Here is a 20702-nt window from a genome sequence, read left to right on the forward strand (position 1 = left end):
CACCTTCAACTTTTCACTAGGACAATTAACTTTTCTGTCCCCATCTGTGAACACAAGATATACTCTTTGTATGTACATCTTAAAAAGCCCCAAACCCACAAAACACAAGAAGTCTCACCACCACCAAAAAACACAAACCATAATTTCAAACATTGCTAAAAAAGTTGGCCTGTTACAAATGCTATACTTGAACTTGCGAACTACAAACACTCATTTCTAAAGAGACTGCCCTTTTTATTTTCTAAGCGCTCAGGCAATAAGTATTTCCCCACCACCACCCTACAGTTCTTCATACATTTGCATGGAGTTTCTGTACTGCTCACATAGCCAGATGCAACCTGACTACACTGGAAGGGAAAGCAGAAACACAGCTGCTTCCCTATGGCAAATTAAGTGTCCTATGACTGGTATCAAGTATATTTTTAATGGAAGGTCTCTCCCAATTAGATCTGTTTATACATAATTTGAACCAATTTTCTTTGGTACATTCAGACAAAAAGCTTCCTGACAACTGTCACTGATTCTTCTCAATTTCACCTTTTTTTTTTTCCCTCCATCAAGTACATTTTGTGCTTTGTTCAAGACACTTTCTTTGCCAAGCCAAAAGCTGTCCTAAGACATAAGAAAAAAATGCTTTTAAGCTGCTGAAGGATAGATAACCAGTGTGGCAGCTCCATACTTGTTCCCCAGCACATGCAAAACACCCTCTGACAGGTTAGAAAAAAAAGGAAAAAAACCCCAAAACCCAACTGCCTTCCCTCCCCCGCCAAAAACCCAAACAAACAAAACCCACAAAACCAGCTTAGTTTCTTTCTCATTTAACAAAGACACTGCTTACTCACAATTACACCAAGTCTAGCAGATCATATTATGGGAAAACTAAAATTTAGACCCATTATCAGCGTGGATTACAAACACAAGAACAGTGTTAGCACCCAGTCCTCACTCTCTGAAGGACCAGCAGCCCTGCAGCATAGCTCAGGCAGGCACTGGAGCCCCAGTCTGGTCAGTGCCATTAAGGTCTGTTAAAACGCTCAGGACCCTGGCACATATCCATCACAGTAACTTAACTTGGACTGCTCAGGTTTTTGATGTGACAGCTGCACTCTGAAGAGTGTACTGCCAACTTCAGTCCAGACTAGCTACATCATGAATAATTATTCTCAGTTTTACTGTGACCAAGACAAAAGGAACGTAATTACAAATATCTTTCTACAATTCAAATTGCTGAAGACTATTAATTAAAAAAACATGGCAGTGAGGCAACCAAGCCATCAGGATCAAGAAAAAAGAATAAGGGGGGTACTGCAGAAGCTTTCATCTCTGCTGCGCCCCCCCCCCCAGCCTTCAGAATTATTGATATGGCAATCTTTAAGCCACATTACAAATGAAACTCCATGGAAAACAAACCAAATGGCAGCCATCTATAAGAGATGATCAAAAGACTGGTGCAGGCGGAGTTGAAACAAGAGCAATCAAACGTAGAGGACAGATGTAGTTTGCATTCTGCTTTCTTACCTGATCTGCTGCAATGAAATAGGTGTTTTAATTTGCTGATAATAATCAGGATACTTTTTCTTGGAGGGCAAGTGGAAAAAGGGTTCAGATATGAGCTGGCCCTGATTATTTCGGCAACTTCTAACTGTATCATAAAGCTGATAAAGAGGATTAGAAGTGTCCATGAAGGAAGTAATGCTCTCGGCTTCAGATTCTCCCTCTTCATAACGAGCAGCGGCTGCACAGAGAGAAACGAAAAACGGGAAACTCAGTAGGACAACTCAGAGTGGGAGTTTTTGATGACTTTTCAAATGGATAAAGATCTAAACCAGAGGAAAAGGCAGTCCCTCAAGTGAGGGTGCTCAGCCACTCTCTGTCAGTCAGATTCATACCTCAGAAAAGGACATCACAAATCTACTGTATGAGCCTTAGGCTGACAGAAAAAAAATGTACTTTATCTAATTATTAGAATCTCTCTTACCAGATGAGTCTTCATTTATGCCACTGGTAATACACCCTTACCAGCTACAACTGCTGAGAAGCATTCATGTATCAGACCCCACACACTACATAGACAACAGCTACGTCCTTATTTACCCATCAAACCATTAACACTAGTATTTGTGCCAAATACATTTGTATACTGAACTACTGTCATACTGACAAGAGCTCACTACAAGGATACAAACTGACAAACCATGTCTGGAATTTTCAAAGGTGCCTAGCCAGTTAAGCCAAATGGCCAAATTCAAAACGCATTTTTGAACATATATCAGAAAAGTGACTTCAAAACTTCTGTAATCCTTTAAAGCACATTAATCACATCTCAGTTCAAAAGTTGTGAAGTTTAGCAGGAAAAAACTGACAAGCCTGAAGGTGCACCTCTACACAGCAAAATAAAGAATAAATATTTTAGAATTATATTGTTAGCATTCTGTGTTTATATATATAATTAGTATAAATCTTTCATAATAAAGTATTTACAAATTTTATAGCAAACCTAGTTATCTGTATAAAGTATATATTATGCTTCAGTATTAGGATGAATGAGAGAAATGCTATGAAGAACAAACATTTACTGCAGACAAAATTAGGAGAAACATTACATGACCAACAGAAACACAACAGGAATGAAAAAAAACTGGTAGTGGAAATACCGGATGGAAAAAATAAGTGGCCAATCCTCCCACACTTCTCAGTAACACAAATGGTGTAGTTTGTACCTTGCAGACAAGCATAACATAAAATCTATGTGGGTTTGCACATACTGGAGTTAAATTATTCACCCCTTTTTTCGCCTTCTTAAGAATTAAAGTTTGAGGGAAAGTTTGGCAGATGACACACTTGGTAATTCAGTCACATAAAAGACAGTTCTCTAACACTCACGCCAAGTTTCCAGCTGGCATTTTTGTTATTGCTCAGCAGAGGTTGGCAATGTTTCAAGCTTTCTACCCAAGTTCAGTAAAGACATACTGAAACGACGACAAAGCCAGGGGACACTCTCTCTACATAACAGCATAATACTATCACTTTTCCTCTGCAGTCTGATGTTGCAGATCTATGCGAGCGTATGATGTGTGGGACCTACCAGACAAGTTAGATGCAAACTAAAACACAAGTAGATCTCGTGCAAACACACAACGAAGATGTTCATTAGTGATTCACGGAAGACACTCCAAATCATCCTAATCTGTGTATGCCTACAAATTATCCTAATGTGTATGCCAGTCAGCATCACTTAATGGCTTAGCATCTACCACATAGAATCATAGAATGGTTTGGGTTGGAAAGGACCTTAAGATCATCTAGTTCCAACCCCCCTGCCATGAGCAGGGACACCACACACTAAACTATGTCGCCCAAGGCTCTGTCCAGCCTGGCCTTAAATGCCTTCAGGGTTGGAGCATTCACAACTTCCTTGGGCATATCTACCACAGTAGCCAACAATGCAGCAGCTGGACAGAATAACTCAGGTAGAAATAAAAAGACTGGAGTTAACACTATGTTTTCCTGTACCTGAACACGGAGATAAATGCTAACAGCTGAGAGAATGCTATTAGGTAAAGTAAGTTTCAAATATATACCACACAGCAAAATAATGTCTTTGGTTTTGTTCAGTCAAATAGTTCAGATCTGAGTGTTCCATCAAAAAGTAAGAAACAGAGTAGAAAAAACAGCAGAACTTGTTTTTATGAAAAAAAAAATAAATAAGCAACTAGCCAAGTATATTGCCATCCTCTGACATGTGGCAGCCAGCAATGAAGCAGTTCAATAACCTAGATAAGAAAAGTACTTGCTCTGCATTGAAGTAGAACACCAGGCATTCCCTAAAATAAAGATCTAAGTAAATTAAACAGGCACTAAAAGGAAAGTGTTTACATAATATTGTAATACAGCTATAAACATTTTCATTATGATGTGTATGTTCTTTAAAAGCAGTATGTCAAACACTATATGTTCTTACCTATTTGGAAAATTAGTGTTCTAGTATGAAATCTTTCTCTTAAGAACTGATGAAGAATGCATTATTCAGAGCAGAAGACAGAAAAAAAAATGTATTTTGCTATGAAACAATCTAATGCAAGACTATAGATTGTTTAATATGCAGTAGCACCAGGTGGCTTATCCCCACCAAGCACTCGCTGGCAGTGAAGTCAGTCAGTTACTCCTCTTTCATGCAGCTGTTACCACTACTAATGTTAACAGAGAAACAAAAAACCCTGCAGCAAAACCTAACTGCAAAGTATCTGCCACTCAACACTCCAAAACAAAAAGTATTTCCTGCTGTCCATTCCACACCACAGTGACTGCTTCCTAATGAAGGGCCAGCTTCATAATGGAGTGATGTTAAATTGACTTCACTGCAGAAGGAGGAAACCATCTAATTTACAACTACAACTGAGCTTCATTATCAGATATAAATGCATCTATCATAATCATGTACTCTTACTCAGTGATGAGACAGAAAAAGAGCAGAGAGAGAGTATTTGTGTGTATGTGAAAGCAAATTAGTCTTTACTCAGTAAGTTATTTGCTCTAAACGCTGTCTCCTTTGTGGTCCCAAAGCACCTAGACAACAATGAATGCCCAAGTCTAACTGAAGATAGATGCTACTAAAACCAAAGGCAGCATCCAGTCTTAAAACATTTCTAAATTAAATAACAATACATTAAATTGCTTTGTTTACAAAATGTTATACTTATTTATAAGTAGTACAGAAGAACCATCTATGCCTGCCTTTACAGATTTATAATGGGAAGCAAGGATGCTGTAGAAGCTGCTTATGCCCTAGTACATTTGAGCTGGAAATCTACAAGCTCCACTACACCATGACACCCTCTGAAACTGCGAGGATAAACTTCAAGTTGGAAACAGATACTGTTGATTGCTTAAAGCAACTGCTACAATTCAAGAAGCTCATAAAGATTTAGTTCTCTATATTGAGAAGGAGAAAATTCTCTTCATGTTCAGTTATGCAGCCTAGCTCTCATTTATTTTAACAAGACTTAGTGGAAGGAAAAAAGATGAGATTCCAGAGCAACTAATGAAAAGACTTGGTTTAAATAAAAATCCATTTCATGCAGAGACTGGAAGCGTAGGGATGTCCAAGTAGTATGTAGGAGGGACTGAAAATCTGAAGGGTGACAGAGGTCTAAAAAAACTGACATTGTCCTTTGGTGAATGCAATGAAGACAGAAGAGCTGTGACAGCAGCAAGGCAAAGAGCTCAGATGCATATGAAAGGCCCCATGAAAATAACAACAATGTCCATAGTAAAGGTAGCACCTGAAAGTGGTTAAATCACTTCAAGGATTTAAACCACATAAAGACATAAAAAGCGATGTGTGTGCAAAAATAGCAGCTAATAATCACATTGAACCAAGCCAATAAATATTCCTCACACTTCCCAGAAAGCAGCTGCTCTGAAGCAATAACTCAACTCTGGGATAACCTGAAGTGAAAGTGCTTTTGTTTTGCAGCAAAATGGTCCAAAAAAAGAAAATCTACAGCATGTCCATCCACTGGAAAACAGTGGTGAACACAATTCAATTTCCAGGTGTGAAATAAATGCCCAAAAAACAAACTGAAGAGATGCATAATTTCATACCAATGCAGAAATAATGTTAACAAAAAAATAAAACTGAAGACATATAAAACATTTCAGAAACCGCCCCTGAGATGAAAGCAAGGAAGGTGCTGAGAATGTAACTATCAAGACAAGGTAGCTTAAAAGACAACCTGTAACAATTTATGACCAATACTGAAATATCTGATATAATGCATATATGATGGCATATATCCTTATAGTATAAAGCTAAAGTATGCTTATGAAACTAAGGGTGCTGTATGAAGGCATGCCTTTTTACATGCTTTTGTTTTAACATAAACCTTCATGCAAAATTTCATGCCTGCTAGGCTAGAACAGATATTTCTAAATTATGTTCTCACATTTATCTATCCTTACACTTCACAGATTATCTTCACCTTCAAAAATAAAATCTGATACATACTTAGAAGACCCTATGGCACAAGAGAGCAAGAGAAAACAAGCCAGTGTCAGTGAGATTTCTCTCAAACAATTGTAGCACTGTAAATCTCTTTTACTACAAGAAGCACCCAATGTCCTATGCAGTGTCTCCACTTCTGTTTCATATTAGGAGGAATAAAAATATGCAACAGTTTCCTAAAGCTTGGATAAGTATACTTGGAAACACACACACGAAATTCAAAGCATGCAAACAAGTTTGGCCTACCCTGTCTTACCAGCTGTACATTTATACAACTGTACTTAGAGAGCACAGGGATTGAATTTGAAAGAATTACATGCTGAATTTGGAAACATTGCAAAATACTTTTGAAATAAAGATATTTGAACGTATCAGAAGTCCTACAGTTTTGCTTATTCCAAACAGCTAAAGAAAATAGAGAATCTGTATTTCAGTTCCTACCTGCCAAAGCTGCATCCTCATCACTTTCTGATCCGTATTGCAATGCCATGGTTATTGCTGATAAACGATCTCCTTGGGCTGATCTTTTGTTACTATGAAAGGGAAGTAAAAAAACCACCCAAATTAAAAAAAGGGTTACCACATTAACCATTAACAGTCAGAGTGTGCAAGTAAACATGAAGCTCATGATGGTTGCCTACAGGAATACAGACTTGACTGCATAAGAAAACGCCCGAGCCCTGAAGAAGAGAAGCTGTTAACAACCCCTGTGTGTGCCCTGTGTGTGCATTCCATCAAACTGAAAAACTGGACACACCATCAGAAAGCTAGAGCTCAAGCTAGCTACCTTCTGCCCTATTTTGACTACTTGAGTATTTGAATTACTGGGGGACAAGGGAGATAATAACAAGTCCCTCACATGAGTAACATTGTTATTGATCCTGTTTTAGAAGGATTTGTCTACAAGAAGGAATCCAGCACACTGTAAACTGTATAAGCTATCTTCTCCCATTTCTCCGTTCCCACCTTATTCAATTTCAGCACACACAGTGCCTATATGAGAAGCAGCTTCCTCTGCTTTCTAGGTGGAGCAGATCAACATCCACACTGGCTATGGCATCATGAAGACTTCTTTAGCATTCCTCTCCTCCTCCCTTTTGTCCCAGACCTACATGTAGGCTATGCCTGACGATCTCTGCTTTTTTACTAGGTCAGGTCTTTAGGCACCTCCAGCAATGGGCTTAGCCTTGCCCTATGGCAGCAAAGTGAAGACTGGGAAAAAGCAGATGGCTTGCTGTCATGCATGCTCGGGTCCCACACTTTCCAATATATCCTTTCCTGTCCTTTGATACATACACAGACATCGTTCCCTTCATCTATAAGCCATTCCTGTGAAATGTCCATTGAGTTCATTTCACCCGTGAACTTGGGCTCCATGTGTCATAACAGTCCTTCAGGGGAGGACAGAAGGTGTGCGGTGTTGCACTGATGCATGCTGAAGCCAATTCTGGTTCTATCATGACTGCACTTTGCCCAGTTCCACCAGAATTCAGACAATTTTTTCATTGATCTGGGTAAATTTTATTGCAATACAGTTGATTTTGCATATAGCAACCCCAGTAGTGATGACATACAGTATCACATAGCAAGTAAGATCACAGAATTCAAATCACTGTCTCTTCTCAGCCAGAATCAAATCCCCTTGAGGTACACGTTGGACTTCCCCATCCTCCTGCATTACTCATCCAAGTGCATCCAGGCAGGGTGCCTTGGCAGGTTTATGGGAGGGGCATAATCTGCCAGGCCTCTCCATATTTTGCCAAGAGCAGGTTGAAAGCTTGTGGGAAGAATCAGGGACCAAGGCAACAAAGGAAACCTTGTGAGTGTCTACCACAGGCTGCCCACTCAGGATAAGACTATTGATGGAGCCTTCTTACTCCAGCTACAGGAAGCATAACACTTACATGCTCTTGTCCAGGCTTCTACAGTTATATCAAGCAGAAAAGGAAGGTCAAAGAAAGTCATCGCTGATGAGGAAGACAAGTAAACTGGGTTTCCTATTCAAGCCTGTTGTGTGATCAGTGTGACCCACTTACTCCATATAGCATCAATTGCATGATGTGTAGAGGAGACCTTCCCTTTGAACGTTCAGTTCAGCACCAGCAATTGGGGTGCCAAGAGGACCTGTGCTTCAGTACCAACCATTTCCAAAGCAGCTTGAACCCCCTCCTTCATACGCTGCCAGTATCTCTTTTTCAGTGGGAGCACAGTGGCCCTCAGATCCTATGTATTCCCAACTCCAAAACTATAAGGTTTGACCTCGAGTGTCCCCCGATGCTTTCTGCCAGAGGCTCCAGGCAGAACCATTCTCCCCAGCTGTAGTGTTAAGCATATTTTTTACATCTTGCCGTGCGTGGACTGGCCAAAGGGCTACTCCATCAATTATTTCCTGTTTAATTTGTTCAGACACTTGTCGTTGCCCAGGGCCTCATATGAAATCATTCTTCTGGGTCACTTGATAGAGAGGTCATTACTGCCAATGCATTAGCAGACAATGGTGTACTTCATACAAACTTCGCCACACGGGTTGTGCACGCTTCATCTGGATCTTTAGCAAACTGCTTCTTGTCCAGGTCATCGTAAATCACCTCCAGCTCCATCCAGTAATTTCCTCAGGTACTAGATACCTTTCTCCATGGTGGCCCACCTGCCTGGGTTACATATAACATCTTCCTTGATGGAAGGGATATGTTACATGCCTGACAGGAGTCATCTCCAGAGGCTGAAGACTTGTGCTCCTTTTCCAACAACATTGTCAGTGCTCCCTTCCCTGGAAAGGGACCCCAGCTGTCTGGCTTTCTTACCCTAATTCCAGGCTACTGGCTCTGTTATCCCGACATCAGAGTCAACATGCTTGCCTGGATGATGGCTGAAATCTCTGCATGGATCCAGTAACCCAGTCTACTCAGGAAGTCTGCCATAAATGCATCCCAAATGCAATACTTGCTTTTTACAGGCTTCATTGGTTTCTATCAGCCATCTCTTTAATTATTCAGTCCTACTAATTATTTCTTTTTAGTCTCCAAATATAATTTTCCAGTTTACAATACATTTCCATGGTTTTTTTCAGCTGCTCTATTTTGTAATGAAGCTTAACGTATTGTTCTTCAGAACATTTCTAAGGAAATAGCTACATAGAGAGTATTTCATGACAGGTGTTTTGAAATGGTAAATAGAAAATCAAACATAGAAGAGTAATTACAGGAAAGTAACTTATTAAATCATACTTGACAGATATTTGACCGAAACCTATTTGAATCTCAAAAGTATTTGCACCAATATTGAAGAGCACTTGCAACCAAAAAAAAACCCAAACCAAAAACCAAACTGAACCAACGTTTTAGTATCTCCATATGATGACGACCCACCTTTCCCTCCAAGTCCACAATTTACTTACCGATAATATTTGTTAGAAGAATTTCTCTCATCACCAACACTGCCTTTACCCTGTGAGGAAGGACCTGTCAGCTTGGAAGCAGTCAAATTTGATGGAGTCCTTAAGGTAGAAGACACAAGCCAAGGAAAGGGGAAAAAAAAGAGGCCTACCTTAGACCCACGAAAAGGTGCAGCAAAGATAAAGCTTTTTACAGAATTACTTTGATAGATCAGCCAAAAGGTTCAGAGACAGATATAAAATGTTTTAAAGCTAACAGCAAAGTAACACTAACATACATTTAGTGCCCCAGCATTAATATCGATTTTGTTTACAAAGTCAGAGGAAGGTAACATTTAGATTGAGGATGAATAGCTCTACACATAGCTCAGCCTACAATAGCAGTGAAAGCAGCCAAAAAATGTTCCTTAGCATCCAGATAAAGCTCATCATACAGATCCAATCATCTTTTATCAATACTTTACAAAATCACTGCCAAGTTGCTTGACAGTGCAAATTGTCAAGCCACTTTGACATTTTATTTAAGGGACGACAGTTAAATGCACCAACAAAGAGCAACTTAGTATGACAAAGAATACAATGAACTCTGCAACAGAAAAGCATGATTTTAAACACAGAGGCAACATGTCTGTAGAACAGGTTAACAGCAATATGACGAATTTGATTCAGATCCATCAATGACAAAGAAAAACAGATGTGAATTCAGAGAAAAATAGAGTAAATTAACTTTTAATGAACTTACGGGGGTGTTTTACCAAAATCAGCAATAGGTAAAGGAAACTCCCCTTTGAGACAATTAAGCAGTTAAGAAAATAATTATTTTGTGATGTTGACTCAGCATTGGTTTTCATGATACTTTTCTCTCACCCTAAGTTTTTTCTGCATTCGGCCCAATATTATTGTAGCCTGCTTCAGGCATATTTAATTTTTTGCCAAGTTAGAGAAACAAAGAAGGGACCTGTCAATTCTTCTGACATTCAGATTTCTTCAGGATTTACAGGTCTATTGAGAATGCAGTACATAAAAGAACATCTACAATAAGGTAGCTGAGAAGTAGAGGCGTGGAAATGGGTTGGCAGTGTAAGAGAGGAATTCAACTAACAAATACCAGTGTGATTTATCTGTCATCCCTTCTTATGCAAACAGCTTTGTTTAAAAAAAAAAAAAAACCAACAGTGATAAAAATAAAATTACAATTTAAATAGCAAACCTCTATGCCTGTATGTAATTCTAGTTACTGCAAAACAAACACGTATGTATATTCAGTGTCTGCAGAATCAAGGTCTTCTGGCACTACACATACTTTTAAGAAGGAAGATCATTTAAACATATGTCAGGAATTACTCCCTAACAGTATTTCTGCTTTTATATTTTTATATGCTCACAGGAAGCATACAAATGCTGAACAAAGAAACCAGCAAAACCACTATAGAGGTTGAATGCCTCAAAGGACCAAATAGTAAGAATAATAGTAAGACCAGGTAATAGTAAGAATAATAGTAAGACCAGGTAATTTTCCCTTCTTTCACACATCATAATTCCAGGCAACACTTTTAATATTAGCACCATCTACACATTTTTCAGACAACAAAAAAATGTAAACTGCCTTTCAGTAAGGTGAGGGAGTCCTGGTGTTTACAGTTGAACCATACAAACCTTTGTAGGAAATGACAGCATCAACTACCAGTAAACAGCTCAAATACATAAAGATAGCCCACCTTGTAAGGAGTTTGCTAACTCTGGGATGACTCACAAGATATTGATTTTCTAGATAAATGACATGGCTCATACTGGCAAATAATGTCTAAACCTATTTTTAAGAACTACTCATAAGAAAAAAGTTTGCATGAGAAGAAATCTAATTGCATTTCAGATAAGAAACACCTAAAATGAATGCATCGCTTCCCTGTACGTTATGATTTTCTCAGGAAGAAAACGCCATTTCCTAAATAAAATGATTCCATGAAACAAATAGAGTTAGGAGCTATATTTTATACCTGCCTGTTCAAGATCAAATTTATGCTTCACTAAGGCCAGATCTTCAGTGTCCTGTGCCTCTTTTCATAGCTAGAAACTAGTTTTCAAACAACAGTTCATAGAATGTGGACTTCCTTCTAAGTAGATCTTCAAGAACATCTCAGAAATATTTCACCACACAAATATTTCAATAAAAAGTTTCCTTCCAAAAACTGTTTTACATTTTTTAACTTTTAAAACAACAATAAACTAAGTTTTCAAGCAATCATTTCCCACTGTATTGTCCACAGCAAGATTAAGGGAATGTCTATAGAGATTTTTATATGAGATTACAAGAAGAACTCTATTCGCAGTACCTGATTCGGAGACTTGACTTGGCCAACTCACTGTGTTCAATTTCAGCCTTTTTCATATTAAATATTTTTTTAATCGCATTTGCATCCTGTCAATTAAAAGAATTTTTTTGTTTAATGTTGAAAGTGAAGAATGTTATACTCGGGAATATCCATCTATCTAAAAATCTAAAACAAAAACGAAGGGGTTTTTACATTTAGATATAAAACTATTTTGCATAAGAAATGAAGCATAGTACAAAGTCTGCCTGAAGTACACCCACAGTGGCCTGCAAAAACTCAACAGAATAAATAGCTGAGTAGCTTTGAGCTCATTTTTTGTCATAACCTTAAAAACCAAAAACACACACAAAACCCCTACAATTTGCAAATATGCACAAATGTCACTTTGAACTAAAGAGGGAAATTACTTTCTGTGCCTTTACAATCACAAAGTTACCACCATTACTGAGATTTACATCACTTGCTCTCTCTCATTCTACACCCAATACTTGAAGTAACAGTTCACAAGATAGAGATTACAAGTTTTGAGTGAGGTTACAAGTGTGAGTTACTCCACCAGGAACTGAAACTACAATCCCAACAGAAGTGTAATTGGAAAAGTCCAAGAACCACTTACATGATAGTGTTATACATACACATAGTCTCTCCATACAAAGCCCTTAAAATCTGAGCACACAAAAGAATAATTTACCACGGAAATTCTCTTACTTCCAGAGTACATGGAAACAGTAATGTGATAATCACAAAATAATAACACAAAAAGCTGGCAAACTCAGTTTGAAAAGACAGGAGGTGCAATTCGTCAGAAAAATACGGCTAAAAGGAAGAGGATCTTCAAAAACTATGCAGAGAAGGCATGACTCCAGTTTTGAAGGTTATGGTGAGCATCATAAATAGTTCCTGCAATCTGGAAAGAGATAGCAGCTGAGTACAACCGCTATCACTTGAACCTATAGTTTCAGGCATTTCAACTTCAATCACAAGTACAAGGATGCTCCATTCCTCCAAAGAAGTTGTGTAACTCATATCTCAAGATAAAATCTAATTGGAAAAAATCATATACCTCAGCAAAAAAAAGTTACATGCACTCCAATTATACTAAAAGCAATATTAAAAAAAAAGGAAAAGCCACTGTTAGCTTTTTCTTTCTTAATTGCAAACACTCTTTAGAGCCTTATGCTAAAGATTCCTTTAAGGATCAATAAGCACAGAAAGTAGTACAGAAAATCTGAACTCAAATCAAACTATGAATAAGTGAATCTAACCTTGAATACTTGAGATCCGGGCTCATTGTAGGTTTTGGCATTCTTTGCCAGAAGATCTATATCCTTGGCCATCGCATGAATGCTTTTGTAAGTTCCATTCTATACAACAAAAACCAGAACTGGTTAAAGTGGCAACCTTCAGACAATATGAGGACTGAGTCAGTAGCAAAAAGCAAAGGGAATTCATATAGAATAAAAGGAACATTTACAGAAAACCGAGAACATTTATAAAGAGGGCAGATAAGTACCTGAAAAAGTCATGAAAAAAGAAAGTTAAAAAATAAATGCTAAGTCCTTACAGAGTACATAAATGCTAAGAAAACGTTGCAAAAAATAATACAATAGATTACCTTAATTTTGAAGGTTTTGACAAAATGTTATTTTACCTCTATTCTCTAGTTCAATTAGTCTATGTGCTATACAAAACTACTATACAAAATGCTAGAATTACAGAACAATATTTCAAATTAGTGGAAAAGTAAGATGAAAAATTCATCAGTACAAATCAGCTATTTATGGCACTAGAACAAAAGCAAGTGATGCTAATGCACGACCAAGCTTCAATACATCAATGTTTTACATTCGCAGTACTTGCCAAGAAACTACTTTAAACCATTGAACATCAAGGAACCCAAGATATTCAGGCTTAATGCCAGTACTCTAAAGTTTACGATGCCTGATCTTCAACACAGCTATTTCTGCAGCACTAACAGTATTCAGATTTTTAAACCACAGGGGAAAAAACACATTGTCTTTCCTACCGCCACAAACTTTGGCTCCTTACAATTTTAGAGGGCTCACTGTTAAACAAGTATACACTCTGACACATTAATATGCTCATACTGTACCTGTATCCTTTGGGCAATAGTTTTAAGATCTATGGGCTCCTTTATTATTGCATAATAATCTGGATATTGCTGGAAAAGAAAAATATTCTGTATTATTACTATGAGCAGTCACGAAGCTATTGTTCTAATAGCTCACAGAATGAGCTATGAGTTGAACTGCAGGTAAGAACAGTGCAAGCTTCATAAGCATAGCAACAGGCTTCAAGTTTGGTGGGCCAGCTCGTAAGGCTGATACAAGGAATTATAATTCACCAATAAACTGATATAAAGGAACAGTTCTGTCTGAAAGCCAAATACATGGTGATGGTCTTCAGAGTATTTATTTTGCTGGTTAAACTTATGTCACACCCCAAAACAGAACAGTGAAATCAGACATATTTTAAAAGATTTAAAAAACTGCACAAAAAAAAACCCCATAAACCTGGCAAATCAGGGCAAGCCCCAGACTCCAATCAATGAAGGGCTGCGAATGAGTGGGTAGGAGCAAAGGGAAGGAAGCTCTAAAAACAGCTAGAGTCTGCCACTGATAACAAAAAACTGCATCCTGAGTGTGCCCACCACAGCGTGTAACATCAGTTACATAAATGTCCAAGTTTCCATCTTAAAACACAACCTGTATTATTAAAACACCCACCACTTTGGAGGGAAGTTTCTGAAACAGTTCACTGATGAGGCGTCCTGATGGGTTTGTGGCAACAGCTATAGCTTCAAGCAGCTGTTCAAGAATTTCCTTCAGGTAACCTGGAGATGACTAATAAGAAATGAAATCACAAAGAGTTTTAACAGCAGCCATAGTGGAGTGCTTTAAGTTGCACTAAAATACAGGAATTGACTTCAAAGACAGAAAAAATCAGCTACAAAACACAGATGCAACTTTCTAAAACAACCTTAGTTATGCATTTAGGTAAAGCACATGAGGTGAACTGTAATTTCACATTTACACTGCAGATTGTCCAACACACATTATGACTTAGTTGTCAATATTAATGAAAACATGCATCCCAACACTGCATACACCAGACAAGCCCAAACTTCCTACTGTTGTATCCAGCTTATGAAACACTCCAGGAACAGCTGCATTATCTGAATGGGACACATGCTGAAAAATGATGCCATTGGACATGAAGCTTGATTGCATCAAACCTCAACGTTGGCACGATATAAAGCACATGTCTCATTAATTTCAACTAAACTACAACCACATTTTATCTGTATCAGAAAAGCTCATCTTTTTTTTTTTTTGCTAGGCTAAAGTGAAACACACGATGCTGAGAAATTCTTAACTAACAAACTGGTATCAGAAATAGTTTTGGGGGCATAATTTAACTACGAAAAAATTTAAAGCTTATTCACACATGGAGCCAACCTCCCTCTCAGAGTCAGCTGACTTACACAGCCATGGCCTCCTACAGTGCCCACACTTACTAATTCTTGATTGTCATGTCCTTCCTCATCATCATCTTCCTCCTCAGCATCACCTTTTTGAACAAATTCATTCTTTGTGCGCAAATACAGCTCCCATAATTTGCAGGCAGCTTTATATTCAGGAGAATCAGGCTGCAAAAACAAATCAAACACTCTACTCAAAATTCAGATCATTCTTATCTGAAGGAAACGTGTAAATTATTAGTTGAATGCTATTAAATGCATGAAATAAATACATAATAGAAAACCTGGAAAATTCCTGCTCCAGTAGTTTTTCAACAGAGATTTTAAGACTCACAACAAGCACTAGAAAATACAACTTCTATCACACCAAAGTATTTAAGTCTTTCAGAAAACTTAGCAATAAAATTACTTGGGTTCAGGCTTGTACAAACCTATCGGATGAATGCAGAGAAATCATTAAGTTTTGCTGATGCGCAACACTACTGATATTTAAAATAGACTAAATATCAGTATGCCAGAAATGCGATTTAATCAAATACTGCTGCCATTGTGTGGCACTTGAAAATTAATTTCTACAGAAGAAGAATGCTAATAAGTGTGCCAGTATCTTTGAGAATAATTCCAGAATTTAGAGGCAGCACTAACTGAAATTCCAAAGAACTTAACAACATGCTACCACCTGGATACACATCTAGGTATATTTTTTGAAAGAGCTAGATGCATTAGTCAGCAAATTAAGTTTTGTAAATACAGAGCTGGTAGTGGCAGACAAGCATGTGCCTGTAAAGATACTACTTAGGAATGTCACCCAGAAAAAAGACAGCTTTTCCACTCTTAAGTGTTTTTCTTTCCCTTTCTTTTGTCACTTCACCTATATTTCAGGTATTCCTGCAGATAATGTCACCATTTTACTGTGGATTATGCTCATCTTACTTCCCTCTCTCAATCTCTGACAGCTTTCAACACAGATGAGAAACCAACATGAGAACTACCCTTAAACCTACCTTACTAGGATTAAATATTCTCAAGATGTTAGACCAGGTGTTAATCATGAAGAACAGATTTAAAGAATATTCTGCTCCACTCATCTGCTTCATTCTGTATTAATGCAAGACACTCCAAAGTGTAAGACTTGAACCAAAATACTAAAAACCCCAAAGGTTTCCATTCTAATCCAGCATTGCCAACAAAAATCCTGCTGCAAAAAAGACCTTGACAATGAATCAACCTCCCTGTTTTATATGCGTCATTGGAACTGCGTGGGTAAGGGAAAAGATGAAAAAAGAAGAGGCTGTGTTTGTGTGCCGTACCTCCAGCTCACAACTCCTCATTTCTCTGGAAATGTCAACACTTCTTCACCCTAGAATGATGGCTACTTATTTCTATTCTACTTGCACAATTTTTACAATACAGGCATAATCCCAAGTCCACCATTCTGTAGGCAAAAGAAACCATGAAAATGACAACATTAACGGGCAAGTGCCTTGCAAAACTTCGGGAACACACAACTCAATTGGTAATCTTTGTACTTTTTCTACTGTAACCAGAATGTGCAAATGTTTTATTCCATACATCTGATTGTTTTTCAGAAAGCTACACACAGACATATACAAACCTAAGCAAAACAAACACTGCTTTCCTGAATGTCACCTGGCTGTGCTGATTGGGTTATTCAGAAAACAGTCATTTCGATCATCTCCCAAGTCAAAGATAAATGAAAGTTAACTTCAGCAGTTTTAGATTTGCTGTTTCATCTCAGTCACTACATACAATTTCAGTGGTTTATGTATTTAGCATAACCTTCCATTAAACCAGACTAATCCAATTTTTTTCCCATATCCTTATGGCAACTGCAATAAAAACCAGTAACAGCTAAAATAAAACACACACCCAATATGGCAGAATGGACATCGGGGTTGCATCCTTGATGAAATACATTGTCACCTACACTCAAAATCTATCACAACTGACCACGATAATCAATGTGCCTTTTTTTCATATTATTAAGTGGTCAATGGACGAGGAAGATTCAACACTGCTACTGTACGCCTCCTGCTATTTATAAACTCTTCTTTTTAGAAGGAAAAATCATTTTTTTATATTTCAAAATGTTACACAGAGCATGTTGTAAAATGGGAAGGCTTGGATAGACGAGTATTTTTCTTAATTTATATCTCTATTTTTGCTTTTTATCTCTTTGGGAAAACTACACGAAGATCCTCCCCCCATTATTTTACAGTTTTCCACAGAAAAAATTGCTGTGGTTGGACAACTTACAATGATATGGTCAACCTTAGGGAAATACATGCAAATAACTGCAACATGTGCTATTCTCTTACCAATAATAAAAGCTAAACTGAAATTTTTTTTTTGCCAAACCAAGGAAGAATTTTAAACATAACTTGACAAATTTTTACAATGAATTTGAGCCTTTACTTGTATTTTCCTCACCTTATAGTAAGCCTTTGCGTTGTTGAAGAGAAGCTGAAAATCTGCAGTCAGCACATTCACATCATCATATTCCTCCATCTTTAGCTTTTGTTGGATTTTCATTAAATCAATTGGCTGAGAGACAACTTCATAATAATCTGGCTGATTTCTGTTGCAATGGTAAAAACAGGCATTATATTCCAAACAGTAAAACCAAAACCACAGCACTAAAGTTTGTACTTGTCTATGACTAATTAAGCATATAAAGTTCCAATGCATTTTTGCTACAGCTAAAATAGCTAGACAGTGGTCTATTAGTAGGCCTAAAGTATTACATGATCTGTTATCATATTCAGTTTTCTGTGTTTAAGATAAAATTCATTCTCTTACTCATCTACTGCATTTTCAAGGGTCACTTCCATTAATCTTCCCCAAGATATGCCTTTATTACATTGTACCTCTTATGTGGAACATTTTATAGTCGAAGACATTTATTACATTGCACCACTTACGTGGAACATTTTATAGTCAAAGGCATAGATGTTTTATGCAGGTGTCTTAAGAAATGCTTTAAATTAATTCAGTGTATCCTTTTTTGACTGAAAAAGGGCACAAATGTTATCATGTCCCATTGAATAATTACCTCAAATACTTGGATGGAACACTGGTGTGAAACTATGACAAATTTAGATTAAATTTTTCACAGCTATTAATACTGAAGTATTCCCCAATACCCACTTACTCCCTGGTTAAATCTCAGGTTCAAGGCTTAACCAGAACCATGGTCTTACCTTCGCTTCGGTGCCCTAATGAAAAGCTCACAAAGGAGCCTGCCCTGTTCATCTTTGTAATCTCTGATGGTGTTGTAAAGTTCATGGCATACAGCAATCTAAAATGCAAAAACAAGAAAGTAATGAAAAAGGAGAAAATTTTAAGAAGGTGGCAAATCAAAGCCTACTAAGAATGGGAAGACAAGCTGCCAATCCACAGTGTCCTCTAAAGGAGAAGTGTGAAGAAACTGCTGCATCTCACACATTAGTACAATACCTGACAAGTACTGCAGAATTCTAATTTATTTTTTTGAACACAAGGAGCTTTCTTTCAATGCTAATTCTAAATAAAACACCCAAAATGTAAATCAATTCAGTACAATTCTCACTCAGTTACAGACATCTAAAACAAAAACAGGGGTTCTTCTGCCCTGCAATTAATCAAAATTAGACTGCTATCTCAAAGGCTTAACAGAGACATTGTGCACTTGAGCAATCACTGCCTGTGCCATTCCCCACTTATCTGTCTCTGCATTTGCTACTCAGACACAGCTCTCAGCTTGTGCATGTTATGATTTTAGCTCCTTCTCCAACATCCCTCTGTCTGCTAAAATCATTGGGCAGGGGGGGAAATAAAAAGGCAGCAAAAGGAAAACGGGAAAGAAAAACATGAAACTGGGAAGACAAGAACAAGCCAAAACCAAACAAGAGCCTAAACAAAGTTAGCCAAGGCAGCAACACATCCAGGCCCACTATGTATGTCCTACACGTGATTTTACAAGCCTGCATTTCCCAGAAAGGGATACAGTATCACCAAGAAAAAACATTGTCCATAATAAGAAGGTACTAACAGGATCTACAGTTGGGAGATTGGAAAGTCTCCTCCTCTTTCTGCTCGGGCCTGGTATATTTGTGGAGTGGTGGGCATCATCAAAGTCTCCTCCGCTGACGCTGCTGGAAGGAGAGGTAGCTCTTCGCCTCTTGGAACCCATGGAATCCAACTTCTTCTATAATGAAGACAAATGTTCTTAAACTCATGGCATTGCATCCAAACTCTCTGGTGAGAGCTAACTATAAAACTAGCAATGCCCAGGACGAGCCACATGTATTAGTTATATACTACAGCTCACTTAAGCCATATATCTAAACGCCAGCTTTTTGAAAATTGGCAAGAGTAAAGGGAAATCGAAATGGTCCTACAGTTTTAGTCACTTATGACAGCAATGTCAGAAAACCTAAGGCTCACAGTAACGCAGATGAATTCAGCAGCTCTTACTAGGATATGTTCTTAAAATACCTACATTCTGATACCTCATTTCATACATGATAACTAAGCAAGAACCACTGTTTAGAGGATGTACAGAAACACGTGCTCAGTTCTGGTATAAAAGCACATTAATCCATATAAAAAAAACCAAAACCAACAAACCAACAAAAGCCAACCCAACAACAAAACCAAACCAAAACAAACCCACAACAAAAAACAACCAACAAACCCAAACCAGGAAGTGAACAAATCACAAATACTCAAACGGCTGCTGAATACCTTGTCTTAGATTCAAGCCAAGAAAAGTCTGGACCATCGCATGACCCACCTCTCCCACATTAAGTGTAGGACAAATGGCTCAATCAGCAAGAAGCAGAAAAAGCCAGCAACTTTTTTGGCCACAGCTTTCCATTTACCAATACAAACAGTGACAAATAACCACCAACAGCTATGGTAAATCACAGAACAAGTTGTTGGCTTTTTCCCAGCTTCCAGTGATAGCATCAAAAAATATCTTTATTTGTAGCTGTCTCAAAGGCTGAAGACGGAATAGATGTATCTATTCCAGTTTACACCCATTTTCCAACCAAATCAAGGAATTTCTTCTAGGAAGCACTCAGTTGACTTACAAGGTATGGCAGCACAATATAACTGCATTAAAGTGTTTATGCTAGAGACAGAACTAATTTCAAGCACACAAATGAGATAAGTAAGAATAAGGTAGGAGTAATTAACAGTCAGGATAAAGAAAAGCAAAATTCCAAGGCAGAGGAATGGAGACAATGATGCACATACAATCAAGAATTTACCAGATTTACCAGAGTACAACCAGCACCTCGAAAAGCCAGCCTCCTCATAGTGTCTGATGGCCAAGTACAGGTACTAGGAGAAGGTAACACTCTAAGAGTAGCAACGGTGTTAGTACAGTCAAAACTGGAAGACAAGAAAAAGGAAAGAGAGACAGAAGAAAATTGAGAGTAGATAATTAAAGAATAAAATCAA

General features: G+C 37.8%; 1 protein-coding gene across 1 annotated transcript in view; it reads right to left on the reverse strand.

Annotated features, from left to right (window-relative positions):
- The window catches only part of PBRM1 (polybromo 1), a gene marked incomplete at its 3' end in the record, with an annotated part of 35655 nt that extends 16230 nt beyond the window's left edge, over positions 1 to 19425 (reverse strand). Inside the window, exons 1-10 of the mRNA XM_010024275.1 lie at positions 19285 to 19425; positions 18455 to 18552; positions 17685 to 17832; positions 15270 to 15401; positions 14479 to 14595; positions 13845 to 13913; positions 12997 to 13095; positions 11732 to 11817; positions 6446 to 6537; positions 1519 to 1735 (exon numbers count right to left, since the gene is read on the reverse strand). Coding sequence (XP_010022577.1) covers positions 1519 to 1735; positions 6446 to 6537; positions 11732 to 11817; positions 12997 to 13095; positions 13845 to 13913; positions 14479 to 14595; positions 15270 to 15401; positions 17685 to 17832; positions 18455 to 18552; positions 19285 to 19425 — 1199 coding nt within the window. The remainder of the gene's footprint in view (positions 1 to 1518; positions 1736 to 6445; positions 6538 to 11731; positions 11818 to 12996; positions 13096 to 13844; positions 13914 to 14478; positions 14596 to 15269; positions 15402 to 17684; positions 17833 to 18454; positions 18553 to 19284) is intronic.
- Between the last annotated feature and the right edge of the window lie 1277 nt (positions 19426 to 20702).

The sequence above is a fragment of the Nestor notabilis genome, unplaced genomic scaffold, assembly GCF_000696875.1.
Source record: "Nestor notabilis isolate BGI_N333 unplaced genomic scaffold, ASM69687v1 scaffold33831, whole genome shotgun sequence".
In the NCBI taxonomy this organism is placed as follows: domain Eukaryota; kingdom Metazoa; phylum Chordata; class Aves; order Psittaciformes; family Psittacidae; genus Nestor; species Nestor notabilis.